Source organism: Miniopterus schreibersii, assembly GCF_964146895.1.
Source record: "Miniopterus schreibersii genome assembly, chromosome: 7".
NCBI lineage: Eukaryota > Metazoa > Chordata > Mammalia > Chiroptera > Miniopteridae > Miniopterus > Miniopterus schreibersii.
The window spans coordinates 13401991-13423532 of NC_138108.1; the positions used below are offsets into that span (position 1 = coordinate 13401991).

The following is a 21542-nucleotide window of genomic DNA, read 5'->3' on the forward strand; positions in this document are numbered from 1 at the left end:
AGCTCTAGGCGCTCTCTCTGCTGGATTCTTGAAGAATTATACTTCAATTTAGCCTTCATTTTCATAATCTGCAAAAGACGATTAAGGCTCTGGGATGATAAAGAAGCAGAGATGATAATAGCCCTACAGGTGCGATTCCGAGCAGGTGGCATCCTGCTGATGTATTTTCCAGCACCAAGCCATGGGGCAGGCCATAGCTTCCTTTTTTAGGTAAGAAAACATCAACATATCTCAAATAATTTAAGGGATTTGCATAGCTACCAGTTATAAAATACCCAACACTGTGATTCCCATTGCTCAGCCTGAACAATTTCACAGCACTGCTGGTAAACTCAGAAAATCAAACTCTCAGGTTACATCTGAAATCGCTGGAAGAGCCACTCACCTAACTTGAGGAACGATGCAAGTTAGCAGAAAGTTTAAAAAATGTCTTCAATCCTTGCTGCACTAAGTACAGAATTCCCACACATCTCGTTTTCTTTTTGGCCACATGGCACAATTTACAGTTGCCTGTTGGCCAGTTAATGGGATTTCATCCTCAATTCTAATGCCCACTGACTGCCTTTTCAGTTGTCTATGTTGGCTGTTCTCAACCTGGTTCAGGAAGTAGACCGGGTACAGGCAAGGGTGTCCCTCTGGGGGAGCCACAAAATACCAATGGACATACTCCCATCACACACACAAGGAACTAAAGCATAGCATCTGATATTCAGATCTTCACATCTAAAAACATCACATGTCTGAATTTTCCCCACTAATGTTCTATTTGCTGTACTTATTAATTGGCTTTCTTATCTGGCGGAGTTCATGAGTGGATAGAAATTAGTAGACCTTAATAGTTTAGGGAAGTTATACGAAAAAACTTAAAACTGAGCAAAAAATTTCCATTAGCTGAATTTTTATCTCTAGAAAAGACCACCAAGACTGATTTTAGCAAAAGAACACTGTGGCTCCACTCATGGTTCCATTGAAGTATAATTCCTGAACCACTGGTCTGTACATTCACATCAACATTGTGGAACTTTGAAAACTCCACCAGGAGATTATGCCTGCTCCTTTCCTCCAGGCCACCCAGATTATTATTCGTAATATGGCATAAATTAAATACAGCTTGACTGTTGACCCGTGTATCCTCTACCCTACCCTCTCTGTTTCTTCAAAGTTACCAGTCAGTCTGCTCAAGCACAGGGTACAACATTAAAAAAAACAAAAAAACACACATTCTGTCTCTTGTTACTCTTAGGTATTTTCAATCTTCCAGAAGGCTGAGATCTCATTTAGATCTAAGTTTCTTTATACAGGATAATAAAGCCCAGATAATGCTTTATGATAATGTCAAAAAATGTCAATGACTGTTATTTTCTTAGCAATGAAAATTGCAAGGTTTTGTCCCAAGAGGACTGAAATGGAGCTGGTGCAGATTATCTTGTGGTATGAACATAGTAAGGCACTAACGATAGATATGAAATGAAAAGTGTCTTGAAAAGATAAAACCACCATAGGGGTAACAGGCTTGGATACAGCCTCAGCTCCCCCACACAGAAGTCATGAGATCTCAGGCAAATCACACCCTCATGAGCCACAGCTTCCCTGTCTGTAAAATGGGGATCCTGCCAACTTCCTGCCAACCATAAATGACTATAATAAGGAGGCAAAGGATTAAGAGGGGTTGATAACTCAATTTTGTTAAATAACCGTTAATTTGTGATTCTGACTAAAGCAAATGACATGGGATGGTTAGAGTTTATATATATATATAGATAGATATCAAATACACGTAGAGCTAATTTCTAACAACTGTTCCTATACTGAGGCATTCTCAGAATACACTAAGCATAAATTCCAACTTTCTCTGAGGGATTCAGAATATATATCATCATCCACAGTTGCCCTGGGGTTTATTTTTATGACCACCCATCAACAGTGATCTACATAAGCATAAAACTGCAAATTAAGAGATTTTCTAAGTAGACTAGGTAGGCTGAAAAATGACCAGGGCTCACTGTCCTTGCCCAGGGAGGCGGGAAGAGATGACTGAAAGGTAGGCTCAGAGAGCTCTGGGTAACCTCCGCAGAGCACCGCCCAAGCCCCCGCCTCCAGCCAGACTCACAGATTTGTCCTTGGTGGTCACTGCCTTGGCCGCGGCATCCAGGGACGCGCGGGCTTTGGCGCTGATCTGGCCCGGGGCCATCAGCACCATCTTGCGCTGCTTGGCTGGGAGCTGAGAAAGGACATCAGATTTGAGGCGCCGCAGCATGACCGCTTCCTCCAGCAGGAGCTTCAGCTCGCCCAGGTTGGAGGAGCCGGAATAATCCCATCCCCAGTTATGCTGTGGAGGAAGGACAGACACACACACAGCCTCTTAGACTCCCCAGGGCCAAGTAGCAGGGCTGTCACCGCAGAAAACATGAAGTGGTTTTAAAGGCTGAATAAAACCCCATATGAGAAACAGAAGGAAAGGGAAGAAGCAGGAATGAGGCGGGCAAAAATCACGAATCACGGCATTCTATCACTGGGCACTAATTTGCTTTCTACCAGCAAATGCAAGATGTCAGGTGTTTGCCCGGCCGGGCATGGCTCAGCGGTTGAGCATCGACCTGGGATCCAGGCGATTGGGGTTCAATTCCCGGTCAGGGCACATGCCCGGGTTGCAGGCTCGATCCCCAGTCGGAGGCGTGCAGGAGGCAGCCAATCAATGACTCTCTCATCATTGATGTTTCTATCTCTCTATCCCTCTCCTTTCCTCTCTATGAAATCAATAAAGATATATTTAAAAAAAAAAAAAAAAGATACTCACTTGTTAGACTTTCCTGTACACTAAATACAGAAATAACATTCCCCACGTCTTAACCTAGAGTCCACTGTACAATGTAATACCTAATGTCACCGATGTCGTTACTCGATGAGATTTATAGGGATTTAAAACCTGTTGTTCCTCAGTAAGGGTCGCACCAGCACATCTAAGAGCAATGTCGAAACCAAAACTGTGGTGGTGGTGGTGGGACTGAGGAGAGGAGCCCGGAACCCAGGTTTTTGCCCATCTGGCTGAAACCAGAGGTGGTCCTTCACATACCCAGCTCCCTCATTTGCTCACAGGAGGCAGTGAGCAAGACCGTCTAGTCCCTGCCACATGGCTAGAGAAGATGTCACCAGTTAAAATAAAAACCCTATCTTTCACTAACAATCTTCCTGGAAACAGGACTGATCTCTACAGACTTATAAAAAAGCAGGGAGCCAAGGTGTCTGCTTCCTTAATTTTTAGCCACTCATCTCCCCTCCTGCCTCCCCCTCCCCTGCACTGTGACCTAAGGTGAACCTTGTTCATTTTCTAGGGCCAGTGGACCTAGTATAATTGTGGAGACATGGTAGGTGTCCTAGAAACCTTTGCTGAATTGAGAATACAAAGAGAAAGTCAAAGGTAGAGAAATAAAATAATCAAAAACTGTTTTGTTTTTTTAAAAAAATACTCCGAAATCAACTGGAAGTTCAGCAAATGCCTTCATGCTATGGGGTTGATAATAAGCTCAGCATGGGGCACTCTCTCCAGTGGCTTCTATTTATGCAAGTTGGCCACACACACAAAAGAGGAGCCCTGGCCTACTGCTGCATGAAGTAAAAATCAGGCTGAGAACACAGGATATCATAATTAATCTGTATACTGTGCTCCTAAGTTCTAATATTCATCTTGCAGGTTAAAACCCAATACCAAAGATTTTAAATTGGGCTTCGGAATAATCACAATCCAACAAACTTTCACTGAAAACTTACCATGCACCAGGCACTGGGCTAGGTGGGAGAAAGAACACAAAGATGAGGAAGGCACTGTCCCTGGTTGTTTTATTGGGTGGTGTCAGGAAGGGGCAGCAAGAAGAAGGGAAACAGTGAATTTGAGGATGGCACGAGAAACTGGGGAGACGGTGGAGGGAGACTAGGAAGGGACAGTTTGGGAGTAAAGGCAATGAATTCCATCTTCAGTCCCTTCCATCACTGGCTGAACACTACCCCATGAGCCCAGAGAGTCAGGAGGAGAAGATCCAATTCAGAAAGTGGATTACTTGCAAATAGGACAAAGGTACAAATCACATTTAAGGGTTTTGAGGGACCATGAAAACTATATACAATCTGGATTGATCTATGGAGTGTATCACAAATTTTTTAAAGTGTTAAAGAAGTATATTTAGTAATAGAAATTTCCTGTCTCAATAACAAGCTAAAAATAGTTTGCAATTAACTTTGCAAAGCACTACAATTTACATTATAAATACTATGTTTGAATATAAGTGGTTATTTTTAAAGTACTTGAAAAGTTTTATTTTTTTTAAAAAAAGTATTTAAAAATAAGGCAGACAATCTTATTTACATCATGAACTTGCAAAGCTCTCCCCTCATGAATGGCATGGGCAACGAGTGAGCTGCAACCAGTTCTCCAAGGTCAGTGTCTTCGATGTAAATAGTGCTCAGTATATTTGTGACTTGATCACAAAGTGGGAATCCTTAGTGCCTCTATTAATGAGGTTTTGGAGTCCAGCCAGTCCTCTGTGGCAAGGGCAATGCCCACAAGAAAGAGGGCACAGGTAGCTCAGGGCGTGGCACAGAGTTTACAGTCACAGCAAACGACTGGGAACAAGGAGATGTGATCTGCACTCGAGAGAGGAGTCAATGTTTGGTGTTTGAATTCGGGGCCCCATGGAGCCTCATGGGAAGACTTTAGGCATTTGAGAAGTCTGACCTTATTATAATGATGAAGGATGAATTCATCACCTTGGCCATCATTATGAAAGTAGAAATTAGAAAGAGAAATTAGTGAATCTTTCCTCTGGTTTTCAGACTATGGATAATTTGGAGACTGGATCAGAGAGCTACTTGGGGCTCAGGAAGAAGGAGGAAGCCAGCCCCACCTACACCCCAGCTGTCAGCAAGGACACTGACTGGGACTTGTGCTTCCATCTGTCAGAGCCAAGCAAGATCCCAGCACACCAGCAAACAGATGAGCTGTATCCCACTGGTGGGTCTGAGACTGTGAAGGCACTAAAGCCAAGGAGGAGGAGAGGTCCTAGACTATGTCTCTTCCCAAAGAGAAAGCAGCCCAATCACACAAAAAAACAGTTTAACTGCTTACGGGGGGGGGGGGGGGGGGGGGGGAGGTGAACTCCCACACAAACAAGGAGCTGACTCACTGGGCCATCCTTTCTCAGGTTATATTTGGGGAAGAACACTGGAAATGTACACAGGCTTTGGCGAACCTGGCTATGGCTGCCTGACATTGAGAGGCTCCCAGCTCAGGCCAAGAAACATGCTGGGTGCGCCGAGAACACACTGCTGACCTGGAAGGAAGACATGACCACAGACAAGGACAGAGAGGACATCCTGGAAGCTCTGGTTATGCTCTACCACACCATGAGGTGGCCTGGCTCCTGCAAAACCACAGCAGGGAGGCCTCGTTCAACCTGCTGAAGGCAGAGAGAAGTATAAAGGAGCTGAAAGAATTATGTGAGGGAGGCATTTATGTATTAACAGTCTCAGAGAAAGACCTCACAACTGCGTGGGGCAGACCTCCTTGGCCATCCACTGGCCAAACTGAGCTCCAGCATACTTTGAAGAGGCAATTGGCAACATTATTACTGCCAAGGGTGCTAGGATGTCAAATCTGATAAGTCCATACGAGAAAACTGCAGCTGCGATAGAACCACAGCCAGGCCCCCCACTACATGCAGCACCCCCATTCTCTCCGTGTTTCTCTGTTCACTTAAGTCAGCCCTCAAACTGCAGACATGTTACCAGCCAAGGTGTGTGCCATGTCTAAAGAGTCCCAGCACAGGGAATCTCTGGCAAAATTCACCTGTGCAAAGATGGAGATCACACACGCCATGCACAGGACCCGTAATCTGTGGGCTGATGAGAAGATCCAGTGATAAAAGGGAAAAACTGGCCCCTCTCCCTCCTGTCAACCTCCTTGACCCTTTTCCTCTGGCTTACAAGAGAGAATGTTTGTAGTAGCTAGATTTTTTATGACCTATATTCAAAAGTGAGGTGCTGAGGGACCAAGAGGAAAGCACAGTGACAAATTCATCTTTCCACAGTCGCCCTTTGTCTGGCAGGCCATCCTTTTGAAGCAGGAGGCTTTGGAAGAGACAGAGGAACCTGTGAGAACAGTGTCCCATGCTCAGCTGGGCTTAATCAGATCAATGGACATGAATGGACTCAATGGCTCAACAGGAGGAATGTGGGATCTGTGAATACTGTAATTTAAACATTTTTAAAATGTTGATTTTCTCTGCTTATAAAAAGAATCATTTTGGTGTATATTACCTTCTAGTCACATGTGAGAGAGGGAGAGAGGAGAGGAAGGAAGGGAGGGAGGGAGGGAGGGAGGGAGGGAGGGAGGGAGGCAGGAAGGACTGGAGGACGGCAGGGAAAGTTCTGTATCCTATTTTTTCCACTCTGTATTCCCCATGTCATTAAATACACTTTTGTTGTTTTTTTTCACTTAAAAAAACCTGAGGTTTTAGAAACCGAGATTTTCATTGCAGTGGCCTCTGTGTTTACAAGGCTTCCTCTGACATTTCTGGAGAATGGAGGCTGCACAGCTTGTAGCTCCTGAGGCACCTGCTGCACTGGCACTGTGCTCACCGAACTAACGTGCACGGTGACTCAGGGCTCACGGCTGAGAGCTCACCAAAGCAGCCAGAGATCACGCTCCCACTCCACCTGCTCAAAGGCTTCCTTTGCCTTTGCTGCACAGAGTAAGTTTTTCACCTTTTCAGAGAATTTTTCATACTCCTCCATGCCATGTGACCTTCACCTGCCTCATCTACTCTCTTCCCTCTCCTTAGGGCCTTGGCCTCCCCTCCAGCTCACTTCAGAGCCATTCTCTCCTGCACGAGCTGCTGGTTCTCCAAGCTCCATGTACCTACATTAGCCACTGGTCCCTCCATTGGAAAACGCTAACCTAGAATCACCATCAGCATTAAAACTAGGAGGGATTGTTCTCATCTTATCCCAAGCACACTCCGAAGTCAGAACTGGGGGCAAAACAGAGCTAAAATCTTAGTCCAGCTCCCTGGTCAGAGCTCTTCTGATCATACCATGGCCAAAAAGAAGAGACAGAAAGGTGAGTGTGAAAATCAGGGTGGCAGATGGGTGGGCTGGTGAGGAAAGAGAATAAATACCTTCTTGGCGTCACAGTAGCGAAGTCCAAAGGCATGGAACTGAGGGAAGAAAGTTGGCTTGACAGCAATGATCTGAGTATATAGCTCTGCAGGTCGCGACACGGCTGGTGTGCCCGACAATAAGATCACGCGCTTAGCAACCTAGAAAACAAACAGCCAAAGGCACTGAGAACACAGAGGAGCACATGGGGAATATCCCAAACGCCCTAGTGAGATGGGGGCCCCAAGGATAGTAAAATGCCGTGGAAACTAGTAAAAACACCTTTCACTGCCTGGGTACTCTGACTGCTAGCACTCCTCAAGTTTAATCATCTCAGGACCAAGGTGGATCCAGATTCCAGGTACACTCATGACTAGCCCCACTCTAGAACTGTGTGTGGCCCACAACCTGGGATCTCTAAGAGAAGGTACTATGACCAGAGAAAAAGAACATGCATGTTCCAAGAGCCTCATGGCGTGACCAGTATAAGCAGCTGGATGTCATCTCCTAAGCAGCCTCTGTAGCACCCACTGCCCATCTCTACATTGGCACTGAGCTCATGACACCGAATTCTGCATCTTCTGTCTCCCTCACTAGGCTGCAAGCTTCCTGACATCAAGGATTAGGCTGTGTTCACCTTCCTTTCCGTCGCGCAGTGCCTGGCACAGAGTAAGTAATTAACAAATTTTCACCATATGTTGAAAACTATTGAGAGGAAGCTAATTAGTATCCTGGGGACCATGGAGTAAACCCAAAGAATCCAGCACTGGAAGAGGAAGTGGAAGGGGGTTGGTGACAGCAACAGGCCTGAACTTCCCGCATGGATCCTGACATCCAGGTTGAACTTAGGAGCAGATAATGACACCTAGGACCAGCCCTACCCCACTAGCAGGACAAAGTGTATAAGCCACCACTTGATTTTCTTTAGAGGAAGGAAAAAGTCACCCACTAACTCAGCTGCACAATGCTCTGAACCTAGAGGTCCCTGACTGAAGCTCATTTTGCAGTTACTAAGGACTTTAAAGGCAGGACCCAGATTCATTTACCCTACTCAGCCCAGGTCTGTCTGTAGCAGCTCAGCAATGGGCAGAGTGGAAGTAAACATTTGGTTGATGAACTTCAGGTTTCTCACTACCCAACACCAACCTGACCCAAGGGGGTTAAACCCAAATATCCCACCTCTTATTAAGGTGGAAAAGGTGAGAATTTTAAAAAAAGACACTTCCCACTGTATTAAAACACGTAATCGCTGAAGATTACCGAAGGTAAAATTCATTTCAGCTCTGGGAAGGGAACCTACTGTGGAGCTCAGCTGTCTAGAAACAGCTTGTTAACCACTGTTACCTTGAGTTAATGACAGTAGTGTAAAGTAGTATAAGGCAATAGCATGCAGCAAATCACCTAGGGGAGGAAATTAGGTTTCAAATGGATACACTTGCCTCATAAAAATAAATAAATAAAGGCACAACAGAGAGAAGAGAAATGATTCCTTATAAATATACAGTATATACAATTCTCAAGATGCACTTCTGCCCTCTCAGCAGCCGCCAATACCGAATTCCATTATGACAGAAGAGCTATGAGTTTCTCCAGCTATAATTTTCCACAGTTCAATTACCCAGGCCCTCTAATTTCCGGCACAGTTTAATGCAGACTCATTAAAATAACAATGAGCTTCTTGAAGTCTATAGCATCGCTTGCCTTAGTTCAAGACTATTTTAATGAAACAGGGAAAATGAAAAGTCTTATCAATAAGAGAAAATCAGCCCATCATCCCAAACCTATTCCCCAGGTCACTGCTTTTGTTGCCTGGGGATGGAGCCTGGGCAGCGGCTTTCAGATCAGGTGATGGAAATTCACTCCAGGGTCCTCTGTCAGATCTTTACAGAACAGACTAATACTGACTCGGTTCTCCCACACACTGCCCACATGAGGGGGTGATGGAACCATTGATAATAGACGTTTGTGGTTGTTAGGAGGCAGAGGCAGCATTTTGGGAAAAGTCCAGCTTTGAAAGGAAATCAGAATAGAGTCTCATCTGTTATAAGATGATTTAGCCTGCTCCCTGCTCAGCCCCAACACTTTCGTATTGTCACTGCTCTGACCCATAATGCTTTTAATCATGCCTAGCTGCTATGATTTACATGTCACCCTCCACCTCTGAGAACTTCTATGCTAGGAAGATATAAATGCATTAAACTACATAAATCGACACTAAATTGAACACTTTGCAGTCAACTTCTCTAAGGAAAGAAAGCAGCACCCAAGAAACCCACAATGGAACAATGTAAAAATAATTTCTATTTAGTGTGAGATAAATGATGTGATTCACATGAGCAGACAGAGTTGGGGGCAGACGACCTTCAAGGCCAGGTTTAGTTTCCTTGTGGGTCACGGGATGGGACAGCCCTGCAGGTAGATAGCAGGACAAGTTGGAATATACAATTTGCCAAAGAAAATCAGACATACAGATTTTAAAATATGAGCCAAGATAATGTTCTATTGCAGAGAAAAGAGCTGAAGTTGTTTTAAGTTCATACAAGAAGCAGTCTGGGAATTCTTCATCAATTTCTGTTGTTACCTCTACTTTTTCCAGCTGAGCCAGTAACTTGCTTTAATAAGTATTCTGATTGGCTATATAACAGATTTCACCAAGACCCCAGACTAGGAAAGAAGTCATGGTCCCCAAAGCTCAGTCTCATTCTTATACCCAATTCCATTTGGAAGAATAAGGCCAAGCCATCTGGAATGAGGTGGAATGATTCCCAAGATACACTAATAAGGGGGGAAAGGCAGGTGCACAAGTGGATGTAGAACACTAAGAAGGGAGAAAGCAAACACACTTGTGGACTCACGTGGGCACAGGTTAATTTTTAGAGGTAAACTTGAAAATGTGGTAACTATGGCTGCCCTTGGGGAGAGAGATGCAGGGACTGGGGGTCCAGGGGTGGGAAAAGGAGTTACTTTTCACTCTATACCCTTTTGTACTATTTGCCTGTATCATCTACTTAAACTATTTTAATGAAAAAAGAAAAAGAAAAAGCTCATACATTTTAGACCACTATTCTCATCTCTTCTAGCCAATCAATAGATTAAATGGTAAAGATGACTACTCACACACAAAAAAAGTTATTTATTAGGAAAGAACAGAGATTCTGGGGGCCTTTTCCCTCTAAAGAAATAATCGTATACTGTTACTAATGTCATAATAGTGTTGCAACAATAAAAAGCACTGTAAATAAAACACAGTTAAAGAAAACCCAAACACACCTTACTGCTCAAAAGGGAAGACACTGCTAACCTTCAGTGTGCTCGGTAGAGAAAAAGACCCCATAATTCAGGCTGAGTGGGAGTGGAGACAGTTATGCCTCGACTTCAGAGGCATCTACCAGAAGGTAAAATTATGACCCAGCAACTGAGCAGAGGAATTTGTCTTAAAGTAAGAAAGCTACAAATATATGGATGATGTTCATCTGCAGGATTATTTATAATAGCAAAACAATATCCAACACTAAGGGACAAATTATGAAGTGTCCATGGAACAGAACACCCAAGAGCCACTAAAAAATGACGATCCTATCCTATGACTGACATGTTAGAAAAACAGCTAAACTCTTAACAGTGGTTTTCACTGTTGGAGGGATTAACGATGATTATAAAAGTGTTCTTTATAGCTTTCTGTCCTGCCTATCACATTTACATATAAAAATAGAACTTTGCTTAGTAGTCCAGGCAAATAGTGCTATGGAGAGAGTTGTCACACTTCCTAGGGGACAATGACAACAGTTTTTTACAACCTAAGCAACAGTTCCTCTGCAAGTGGCTGCTGCCGTCATTTACGAAACCCACATTTTCTGGTCATGATCTGGCCCGGCTATCTCACAGCCTAAACTAATTACCACTTCAGGCACATTTGCTGAAAAAACTTTAAATATTAAAAATTTTGAAATATATTACCAGAATATAGTTCTAAGAGATGCATGAGTTAGAGGAGCAATCAGGTGGTATTAAATTAGGTCTTCACATGACTTTTTAAAAATTATATAAGTTTTAGGTGTACAACTTTATAATTTGGCATCTGTACACACTACAACGTGACAATCCCCAAAAGTCTACTTACTACCCATCACCATACAGCTGACTCCATTTACCCCTTTCTGTATGGCTTTTCAAAGGCATATTTTACTTCTTCCCAACTCTCTTCTTGTTCCAAAAATATTTTGAGTCCTTTCCTTAGAGTATCAGTGGTTCTCAACAGAGATGGGAAAAAGTGATTTGCCAGCCAGGGGATGTCTGGCAATATTTTGAGACAATTTTAGTTGTCACAACATGGGGGTACAACTGGCCCTTAGTGGTAGAGACCAGAGGTGCTGCTAGACATCCTATAATGCACAGGACAGCTCTGCACAACAAAGAATGATCCAGCCCAAAAAGTCACTAGTGCCAAGGTTGAGAAATTCTGATCTAGATGAAAATACAGTAGAGAGATGAAAGGTTTGGTTAACAGAATAATACAAAATGCCTCATCCCCACTTGCACCCAATCCTGACAATAGTCCAGCATCATTTGTAGTCAACGTTACAGAAGAGAGTGGCTTTAAGACACCTTCACAAACAACAGGCTGGATCCATGGCTCCTATTCTATTATTAATCCATCCAAGTTCTACAGCAAATGCAGAGTAATATATACTAGTTAGCAGTTAACAGATTTGTTTTAAATATGACACTTCAGATATTAAAGATGTAAATGCTGCTTTAAAGGTCTGGCTCAGAATCACATATTTCAGATGCCAGCATGTGGTCCAGCACGCCTGACCAGGCAGTGACTGCATTAACAAGACTGTTACTAAAAAGCTTTTCTATTCTACCTTTAATGATATAATCTATCCATGTGCAGTTTGTCTAAACAATCAGGGGTACAGATTTAATTTTAGTTATGTCTGTAATATTGGAACCACAGTACCAAGGTCATTTAACATTTTTCAAAAGGAAGCATATTAAAGCCTCCCAAAACAAGGGTCGGCAGTCAGGACTCAACCAGCCAAAGGGCTCAGGAGCAAGCTCAGACCACCCCAGAAAGGGATGTCACCAGCTGACCTCCTGTAAACAAAACAGCTGAGGGTAGCTGAGGAAGGGGCATTGGCTTACAGGGCATGCCCCAGCTTTGCCAGCGCTTCTTGCTGATACCCACTGGCCTAGTTCTAAGTCTGTATAACTCATCTCCCTCCGTTCCAGAGCACTGTGAGAGCTCTGCCCCACAGTGACTCAGAAGACAGGCAGTTTCCACTGAGCTGTCAGGGATACGCTGCTAGAGCTGTTCCCTCCACCTTGTCCAGGAGGAGCCCAGCAAGATCTGGAGTGCAGTCCCAGCCTGGCCTGTGACCATCAACAGGACTTCATCTCTGAGAGGCAGGGACGCCTGCACTGACCACGAGTTCCTTAGCAGGATGGCCAGAAGGAAATGGAATCAAGCACCACAGCCCTGAGCAGAGATGCCCTCAATGGACACAAAGTCACATTCATGGCCCACGGTCCCAACCTGCAGTCCCTTCTCTCCTTGGACCCCTTAACAGCCGGAGCAAACTACAGCAGGATCTCAATGCCAAGCGGCCTTTGGCTCCAAGTCCACTCTCTGCAGGACTCACCTTGAGGAGGGGCATAGCTGCGCGACAGCGGGCAGTCTTAATGTTTTTGAGGAAGTGAGACTCATCCTGAAAAGAAACAGTCACAAAGGTGAACAAGATCACATCCTGTGTGGAAGGAAACAGAGCCCATGGTAAATTTTACTCTGGCAGGTGTTACATTGAGGATCATCCCTCAGCTGTGGGCCTGGGAAAGGACCCAGGCTCTGGTGAGTTTCTCCACTATATGCCAGGCAAGTCACTTCCTCTCTTTGGGACAGTTTTCTATCTACAGAGCGGGGTTAGCAACTTCCCTGCCCTACCCACCCACAGGCTACACTGAACAAATTGCTGAAAGGTGGCTTCTCCTTTGTAACACACACCTGACATCTGCCCAGCACTAAAGCAAAGTGTGCAGAATACCCACTTTGTGCCCTGCAGACCTACTGTGTGCCCTGCAGACCCAATGTGTGTGTACTGCAGCTGGGGCTCAGCCCTCACCCCCAGGGGCTTGCAGTGCAGGAAGGACGTCAGCCACACTGACAACTGATCAGACGATGCTATGAGTGCTGTCACTGAGGCAGGTGTGACAAAGTACTGTGGGACCTTGGAGAGGGGAAGAAGACAGGATTCCTGTCTTCATGGGACCAACTGCCATGCTTAAAACATGGAGCTTGATTATTTATAGCTCTGCATTCTGTGCATAAGCAAATTAGAAAATGTCACGTTTTCTAAAACTCAATGAGGAACTAATATGTTCTTAGTATTTGGGGAAAATTTTTCTATTTTGGTCACATTTGAATTACTTGCTATGTGACTCTGAGCAACTACTTAACCTCTACAGTACCAGTTTCTCCACCTGTAAAATAGGTATAATGCCAGGACCCAATGTACTGGGTTGTCATAAGTCTTAAATGGGCTAACACACATAAAGCCCTTAGAACAGTCCTGCCATTTGATAAGCACTCAATGGTATCAGTCGCCCTAGGACAGGGATACCAGGAAGATCCTGGCTCTATCACTAAAGATGACCTATAAGACCCACCACCCTGGTTTTATTTCAGCTAAGATGAACCAAAAAAGGGACCTCAAAAAGCACAATATAGAGGAATGTGAGATGAATCCCCAAATGTCACTGTATCTATTCCCAGAAACCCGGGGTGTAACATTCATACTCCTGTCCGATGATAAGCCCACATGAGAGCCAAGAAAAGGAGGTTTATAGAGAAAACAGCACAAAGTCCAAAGAATATGGAAGGGAATGGGCCCTTCTAACCAACGGGTAACAACGTACCACTATTATAACCAACCACTGATAACTAACAACAAGGAATAGCTTGTACCTTCATATATAAAAGTGACATCTAAGAAGTGTGACATCTCAGAAACGTCACTTTATTCCCTTCTACAATATTTCTCTGGATTAGGAAGAAGACAGGAATCTTAATTAACTGAAGAACAAACCATCGATGGTGGCAAATGGTTTGCTAAAAATCACATGGCAGATTGAGTGTTAAGTCAGAAACAGAAACACAGGAATTCTGCAGCCAGAGCAATCCAGCTTTGATCAGTGACTCCACTTTGCCAGCTTCATGCCTACGGGCCAATTATGTAACCTCTCTCATTGTCGGTTTTCATCAGCTGAGAAATGGGGACAGTCTCTGCCTAGGGGCCATTGGAAGATGAGCGATTATATAGCAAGTACCTGATACAGGAACATACATGGGAACTGAAGGGACTATTCTTCCTACACATAGCAGAACCGTCACCATCAGCCTGAGGTACTTCTTTTAACATTTTCATTTCACATGCATGCTCACATTTTTCCAAGGCCACACTGAATTTGTGCCAAACCAGAAATGGCTCCCCCAAAGATTCATTACCTTTTTAGCTTTGAGAAAATATATGCATTTAAGTTTGCTTATGCTATGAACGCAGCATTATTCTCGTGTCCAAATCATAACAGAGCCTTCTCTGAGCTGCCCCAGTACTTGTTTCACAAGTCTATGAAATCACTAAAGTGTATGCTAGTGACCTGTGTGTGTACGTCTGTCCTACTGGACTGTGGTTCCATGGAGGATGGGGGCTGGCTATCCTCCCCCCCTCCCTATTGCAGAGCACTGTGCAGGGCTCGGAGCTGGTACTCAACTGTCAGTCAGGTGAACACACGGATGAATGCACCTCTCCCCCCAACAGTCAGCCCCACACTGGGAAACTCAAAGCACTAAGTCTCTATTGCAATCCTGTTGACCTGTGCAACTCAGACTCCACTTCTATGGGCCTCCTAAAGGCTCTTTCCTTTCTCTCCTTCTAGATAAGATATGCACTCAAACCTTGAGTATCAAGATTTGAGAAGGCACAGTCAGTAGAGAGTTCTATTTTAAGGGAAGGAAAACAACACTGGCTTTTAAAATTCACACATTTGAATAAAGAAGAACCTTTCATATCATCTGGAGGCACTGGGTTTCACTGTTTTGCCAAAAGGAAAACCACAGGCAAACTTCCATTGGAAATCATCCACCACAGACTTCGCCCTAAACGTCTGTTAGTGGTTCCCTGAACTGAGGGTGGGAACTGGACGAATGGGGCAGATTGGAAGAAGCTGCACACTTTCCAGAACTTTCATTTGTGAGCCATGGCACACAGTGAGTGCTGACAGAGGGGCTGGCACCAAGTCTCTCTAGACTGAAAGAAGGAAAGCCAGTCCCTGAAAGGTGTGTCGTCACCTCTGGGAGCAGGACTTGAGTAAAGGCCATCTTTTAAAAAAATGACTGGAGTAAAGAGTGCTTTTCTGGGAGGGGACAGAGTGCCTTTCCATCGGCTGGAAGAAAACTTATTACTGTTTGAACAGCATGTCTGAGCCCTTCTAATGAGAGGGCACCAGATGAAGGCACAGGGCTTCAGTTCCTGGAGCCCTGGGCATCCTGAGACCACACTTGGGCCTCCACATATGACCTCACGTCAGGGAGAGATGGGCTAGAAACCCCCAGCACAGACCTACTAAATCGCATTTTTCAAAAAGGTCTCCCAGAAATTCTAACATGTAGCCAGGGCTCAGAACCACCAACTGAGAGAAGTGAAGATGTAATGAAAACGATTTCTGTTCTCTGAGCCCGAGTGGGGCTCCATGAGAGAACAGATGTGAAAGTCTGTGGGGCTTTTAAGAAGAAAGTTCCCACCGAGATAAAGTAGTTAAAGAATCCACAAAGTCACTTACAATGATGACAACTTTAAAAGGAGTTTTTATCTGTTTTTCCAACTTGCTCAGAAGGTCAAAACTGACAATGTTGACCAAGCCAGCTGTCAGGCGGTCCTTGCCGGTCACCACAACCTTGATGTGCTCTGGGTTCAGAGATGGCAGCCATTGAAGGAAGGCCTGCGGATGACAGGAGAGAACAAACCCAGAATGATGACCCGGCCCGGCAGCTACAAGCTGTGACCTGAGCCGACCCATTAACTGCACTCTCTCAGTGTGGACCAATGTCAATGTTCCCTGAAAAATCAACTTGGCCTCTGTTCCTCCATGTCTTCCCACACTGGCCGTAACCCTGTCCCCACAAACAGCAACCATCTCCATCTTCCTCTTAGCCCATCCTCTCCCTCCACTTCCCACTAGCAGAGCACTTCTTTCCTTCCCAGCAAGTGCAGTCACAGCAGCTACTCTGTGGTGCCTGTGGACTTCATTTTTGTGACCACCAACTAGATGGCGAGTTACCGCAGAGAAAGAATATGACTCTTTTAGGAGGAATTTTGAGCACAGCTTGGTACACTGAAGGCACTAATGATGATACTTTCTATAGAGCACCTGCTCTCTCCAGAAATGCTGCCATCTCTAGCCAAAGTCAGTGCCTAGGGTCAGCAGACAGCCACCGGCCTCCATGTCAGTGTCTGGGTGCTCTCCCGCGGGCCCAGGCTGACGCGGTGCTGATACAGGGAGTGCTGGTTCCTTCTCCAGCCTGATCTGACCATCTGGCACTTCCCTAGAGTTTCTGAGGATGCTATGGGAATGTAACACACAAAACAAATCTTGTTGAATTATTAGTTTCTAGAGGTACTGGCAGAATTCAGATTACAGGACGGGAAAAGAATGTGGTACTGTTTCAACGCACAGTTTTAAAGTTTTGTTTTCTCTCCAGCTGGGAGAGCACGTCTGGGCACCAGGCTGAGCGGCTGCAGGCAGAGCTGCCTCTTCCCTACAGGCAGCTCATGGGGGGCTTAGGAAGACATGAAGGAGTGAGGTCACCTGCTGCCAGCAGTAACATAAACCATGGGGCTTCCTTCTTCATCAAGTTTGCTTATATGGATTTTTCACAGAACCATTCTGATCCCTGGATTTATGGCAGACAAAGGAAAATAAGGCTGAGTTTGTGTCAGATTCTTTAGCCATAAAGGTATCTGGTAGACAGTGAACATTCTGTCCTCACCACCTTCCAGAGAGAGTAAGCCCTGAGCCAAGAAGTCAGGAGACGCGACCTCAAGGCCCTGTACTGCTCTGCATTAGCAGGAAGTATGGAGCTGACCCTCTCCGAGATTCAGTTTTCTCATCTGTAAATGGGTTAACATCTATTGTGTCTATTGCACACGGCTATGGGATTAGGGGAACTAAAGGAGGAATATTTCGAAAACTAGGTGTGGTAGAGATGAAAGGTGCTACTAACAAGGGTGCAAGAGGTGCTCAGGAAGTGTCTACCGACAGAATGAAGCAAGTCTGAGCTCTCTGATTCCCTGGGTTTCCCCCCTGAGGTGTAACGGAATTCTACCTTGGAGACCACAAGCCCAGCTCAGGAGACCATTCCTCTCCATTCCTGCCTTCAGCTGAAACAGGACCTTTAAGGATCCCAGGCCCTGTCCCCAAGCTGATACTTGATTCCTCTAACCCTGAGGAGAACCTTCTTTGTTAAAAACACAACCCAGAGAGCACAGACCTGCTCCCAGGTGAAGCGCACAGATGACGGGACCACGACCAGGAGCGGCCACTCCTTCCGGTAGAAGGCCGCGATGCAGATGGCCTGGATGGTCTTCCCCAGGCCCATGTCGTCAGCAAGCAGCAGGCGGCCTCCTTTGGCAATGGCAAAACTGAAAGCAGGCAAGGTAAGGACAGTGACACAACACATTTCCCAGGGGCATGAGTTTACGGGCCACCAGGTAAAGTGATACACATGGCGCAGAGAGGGCTGCTGCACCAGCCAGCATGGGCCCTGCTCATGAGAAGACACCTGATCCCCAAGAGGGAAAAGCAGGAGCCGACTGGGGACAGAATAATAAAATTTAAAAAGGAGTCAAAATCGGGAAAATGTGAAATGGTGGTTAAAGGGGAGGAAGCAGCTCTATAAGACAATCAGGACCTAGAAGCCAAGGGAGGACGTTTGCAGTAAGAGTCACCTCAGCCCAATGCAAGCGAGGTCCGGGGGTGTGAAAGGACAATGGGAAATAGTCTCTAGTGGGGGCTTGCAGGGGCAGTCTAGTTCACATGAGAGATCTGCCTAGAAGGGGAGGAGAGAAATTAGAGATGAAGACCAGAGGACGTTGTGAGCATAGGGCAGAGGGAAGGAGCCAGCAAAGACAGGAAATGCTGCAGAGGAGGAGGGGGACAGCCAGAGGAAAGGGTGGAGCAGATGTCTAAGAGGGAGCAGCAACCTCAGCGAGGCTCTCACTAGCCAGCAGTCTCCAGGGTCCCAAACCCTTCCAGTGCAACAGCTCTTGCTGCCAGTTTGGGGAACAGCTGGCCTGGGTTGGAATCCCCATGCCACCACTTAAAGGCAAGTTATCTAGCCTCCTTGTGCCCCAGCCACAGGTGGGAATAACAACAGGATCTACCCAGAGACTGTTTCAAGGGTTAATAAAGTTAGTAAAGTAAAGCACTTAAAACAGTGCTTGACAGCATCGTTAAGGACCAGGGGAATGTTCCTTTATAGTTATTATTTGACAAAAAGGAGAAAAATAATCAAGACCAAGCAGTGATGGCTTGCTCGGGTCACCGATGACGCAGCGAAAAGCTGAAGGGATCCCGAGTGCCAGATTCTGGTCTCCTGCTCCAGACACCAGTCCCTCTTTACCTGATTCCTGAAAAACTGATCATTTGTTCAGAAACCTGATAATAAGCCAGATGCCTGGCTCTTTTTATTTCCTCACACAGTAAAGACAGAAAGTGTACCCTCTTCTAATTAGCAGCTGGTATGGCTGACAAGAATTCTAGGCTGCGCCCGGCCAGGCATGGCTCAGCGGCTGAGCATTGACCTAGGATCCAGGCGATCAGGGTTCGATTCCCAGTCAGGGCACATGCCCGGGTTGCGGGCTGCAGCTGATCAATGACTCTCTCATCATTGATGTTTCTATCTCTCTCCCTCTCCTTTCCTCTCTCTGAAATCAATAAAGATATATTTAAAAAAAAAAAAAAAAATTCTAGGCTGCACATGGCCTTTCTGAAATTCCCTGGAAATAGTGTTTCTACCCTTCAAAGGCCATTGTTCGAGGAAGGTAGAAAACAACATGCAGATCTGTGGGTGGCAGGAGGCCAGCACCTCATGGAGACAATGGGTGTCACATCATGACACTTCCTTGCCCTCTCAGCAGTCACAATAGCCCAGCGAGAGGGAGCATCCCTGCCGGCATCCCCCAGCCTGTGGCCACCACATTCCTTTAATGGAAAAGCAGGGAGCCCAGTGGCGTGCCTGCCGCCTCACCTCTCTGAACAGGCCCAGCCTCCTCTTGGCACACCTACCTTGGTTAAACCTAAACCATTCCGGGATCAACCCATGACCCAGACAGATGGAGGGAGGGCAAGTGTGAAAAGATGTATTCCATATCTCACTTCGATTTACAAAACTGGCGGCCAGGCAGTCAGGGAGCATGGAAGCAGCAAACCCACAGTGCCTTGTGCTGTGGCCTCCTCAGCGCAACCATTTACAATGTCCACACGGTTCAGTCCATTTGGTCATTCTCAAAGCAGAATGGGCCCCTGAATTTCACAGTCTCTCCTTTTTCACTGCCTTGTAGGTAGCCCAGCTAAGGAACCAAGTGGCCAAAATGAAAACAAAGCAAAGCAAACACCTGGGTAAACGAAAACAATCACAGAGCCCACACCTCCTCTACACGGCATTTGCATAACAAAAGCACTGTACTCCTCACCAGAAAACAGGATTTAAGCCCCAGTTTCACTTGTGCGAGCCCAGTGACATTAGGCAGGAGGCTGTCTTTCTGAGCCTCAACTCATTAGTCTCTTGAGAGAGATCAGTCATTAGAGGAAGCTGATATGTATCTAAGAGATTTTGCTCCATAAGTTTAAGGGAGTTTTCGACTAAGTTCTTACACACAAACCAAAACAAAAACCCAATGGAATTCACAGCCCCCTTCCCTCAACACCAACCCCCACCTCTTCAGAGAATGAGGAGGGGCATCTGAACCTGGTTGGTGGTAAGGGGTGAAATCTGAGTGAGAGGGCAAGAGGAAGATCAGGAACCTACTTGACTCCAGCTCTCTGGAAGGGCAACAGATTGGACACAAGCTTGGGGTCCACTCCGGAGAGGTCCGCCTCAGGGATGTCCGCTGTGAGACTGAGAGACGTCTTCTCCATCTGAGAAGCGAAGGCCAGGGTCAGCGTCTTGGGCAGAGGATTCAGCTGTACTTGTGGAAGGCAGCGCACCTTTTCAACTAGAAGGAAGAACAGAGGATTATGAACTGGAGTGTTATGTCCAAAAGATCTAGGGAAAGAGAGGGGCTTCAAAATACCAAGTTCAGTGGCTGAAATTTTGCCACATGCCATCTTCTCAAAAAACTAACTGCAGAGAAAATCAGGGGCTGACAGATGCATCTAGAGAACAAGTTTTCCCTCGGTACTCCCTAATTTCTGCAAATATGAGAGCAGTCTGTCACACAAAATGGATTTTCTATACTACACAAACACTGGAAAGAACTATAAAGTGATTTTGTGACCAATCTTTTTTTAATCTAAAGTAATTTAAAAATTATTTTAGTATTCCTATTCAAATAAATAAGGACCTATATTCTTAAAAAAAAAATCAGCCCAGAAAAAGTAAGACTTAGAATGAAAAAATTCTGTCTCATTTCCACTCTCCTTATGTTTTATTTTGGTTTCAATGTTTGGGAAGTCAGAGAAGTCCAGGTCACCTGCTGTCAACAGGTAAAGAAGCACTGTACTCCGTACAGAGAAGCTGCTATGTGTTTGTTATAGAAATAGATTTGTGTGTGTATTAGAGTCAGGAATATAAATTTGATGTGTGTGTTAGATTTGAAATAAGTAACTTCATCTTGTGTGACCGAGTGTAATTGTGAGGCCTGCGTGCCACGATAAGATTAACACTTTGTAGCCCTGGCTTCCAAGCAGGCCCGCGCTCTGTGGGACCCTGATAAGACACACTGAAGACGCACCACACCTTCAACCCAGCTGTTAAAAGCAGGGGCTTTTCAGCCACATCTTTGGATGCTTGTCTGCCCTCCACAGACTTCATCCCCAGCTCCGGGAAAGCTGACCCTGCCTTGCTCTGCCCTGCACCTCTCTAGGAGAACTTCCAGAGGGCTGCAGTGACCGACGCCGTCGCGGCCGCACCCCCAGACCTTGTGCGTGTCTTTCAGCGGATCCTCCGGGTGGCCTGCTGGTGCCAACAACCATTGGGAACTGGTAAATAAACCCTGTGTGATTTGCTTCATGTTTGTCTCTGTCTCCCTTCTTGAAACTTGAATTATTGGCTCGGTCTTATTAAAGTGTCTCTCGACCCTCACGGTGGTATAGCCACGTATTGGGAGTTAGACCAC

General features: G+C 45.6%; 2 protein-coding genes across 2 annotated transcripts in view; one reads left to right on the forward strand and one right to left on the reverse strand.

The window, feature by feature from the left end:
- Positions 1 to 21542, reverse strand: part of SMARCAL1 (SNF2 related chromatin remodeling annealing helicase 1) — a 44145-nt gene that overhangs the window by 10164 nt on the left and 12439 nt on the right. Inside the window, exons 6-11 of the mRNA XM_081142361.1 lie at positions 20234 to 20420; positions 17696 to 17846; positions 15988 to 16146; positions 12795 to 12860; positions 7170 to 7310; positions 2111 to 2329 (exon numbers count right to left, since the gene is read on the reverse strand). Coding sequence (XP_080998487.1) covers positions 2111 to 2329; positions 7170 to 7310; positions 12795 to 12860; positions 15988 to 16146; positions 17696 to 17846; positions 20234 to 20420 — 923 coding nt within the window. The remainder of the gene's footprint in view (positions 1 to 2110; positions 2330 to 7169; positions 7311 to 12794; positions 12861 to 15987; positions 16147 to 17695; positions 17847 to 20233; positions 20421 to 21542) is intronic.
- Positions 4831 to 5912, forward strand: TTC23L (tetratricopeptide repeat domain 23 like; the record flags this gene model as incomplete). Its single annotated transcript, XM_081142845.1, is given in 10 exon segments — positions 4831 to 5017; positions 5020 to 5054; positions 5058 to 5108; positions 5112 to 5244; positions 5247 to 5270; positions 5273 to 5398; positions 5401 to 5550; positions 5553 to 5578; positions 5582 to 5630; positions 5770 to 5912. Coding segments are annotated over 10 exon segments (924 nt in total).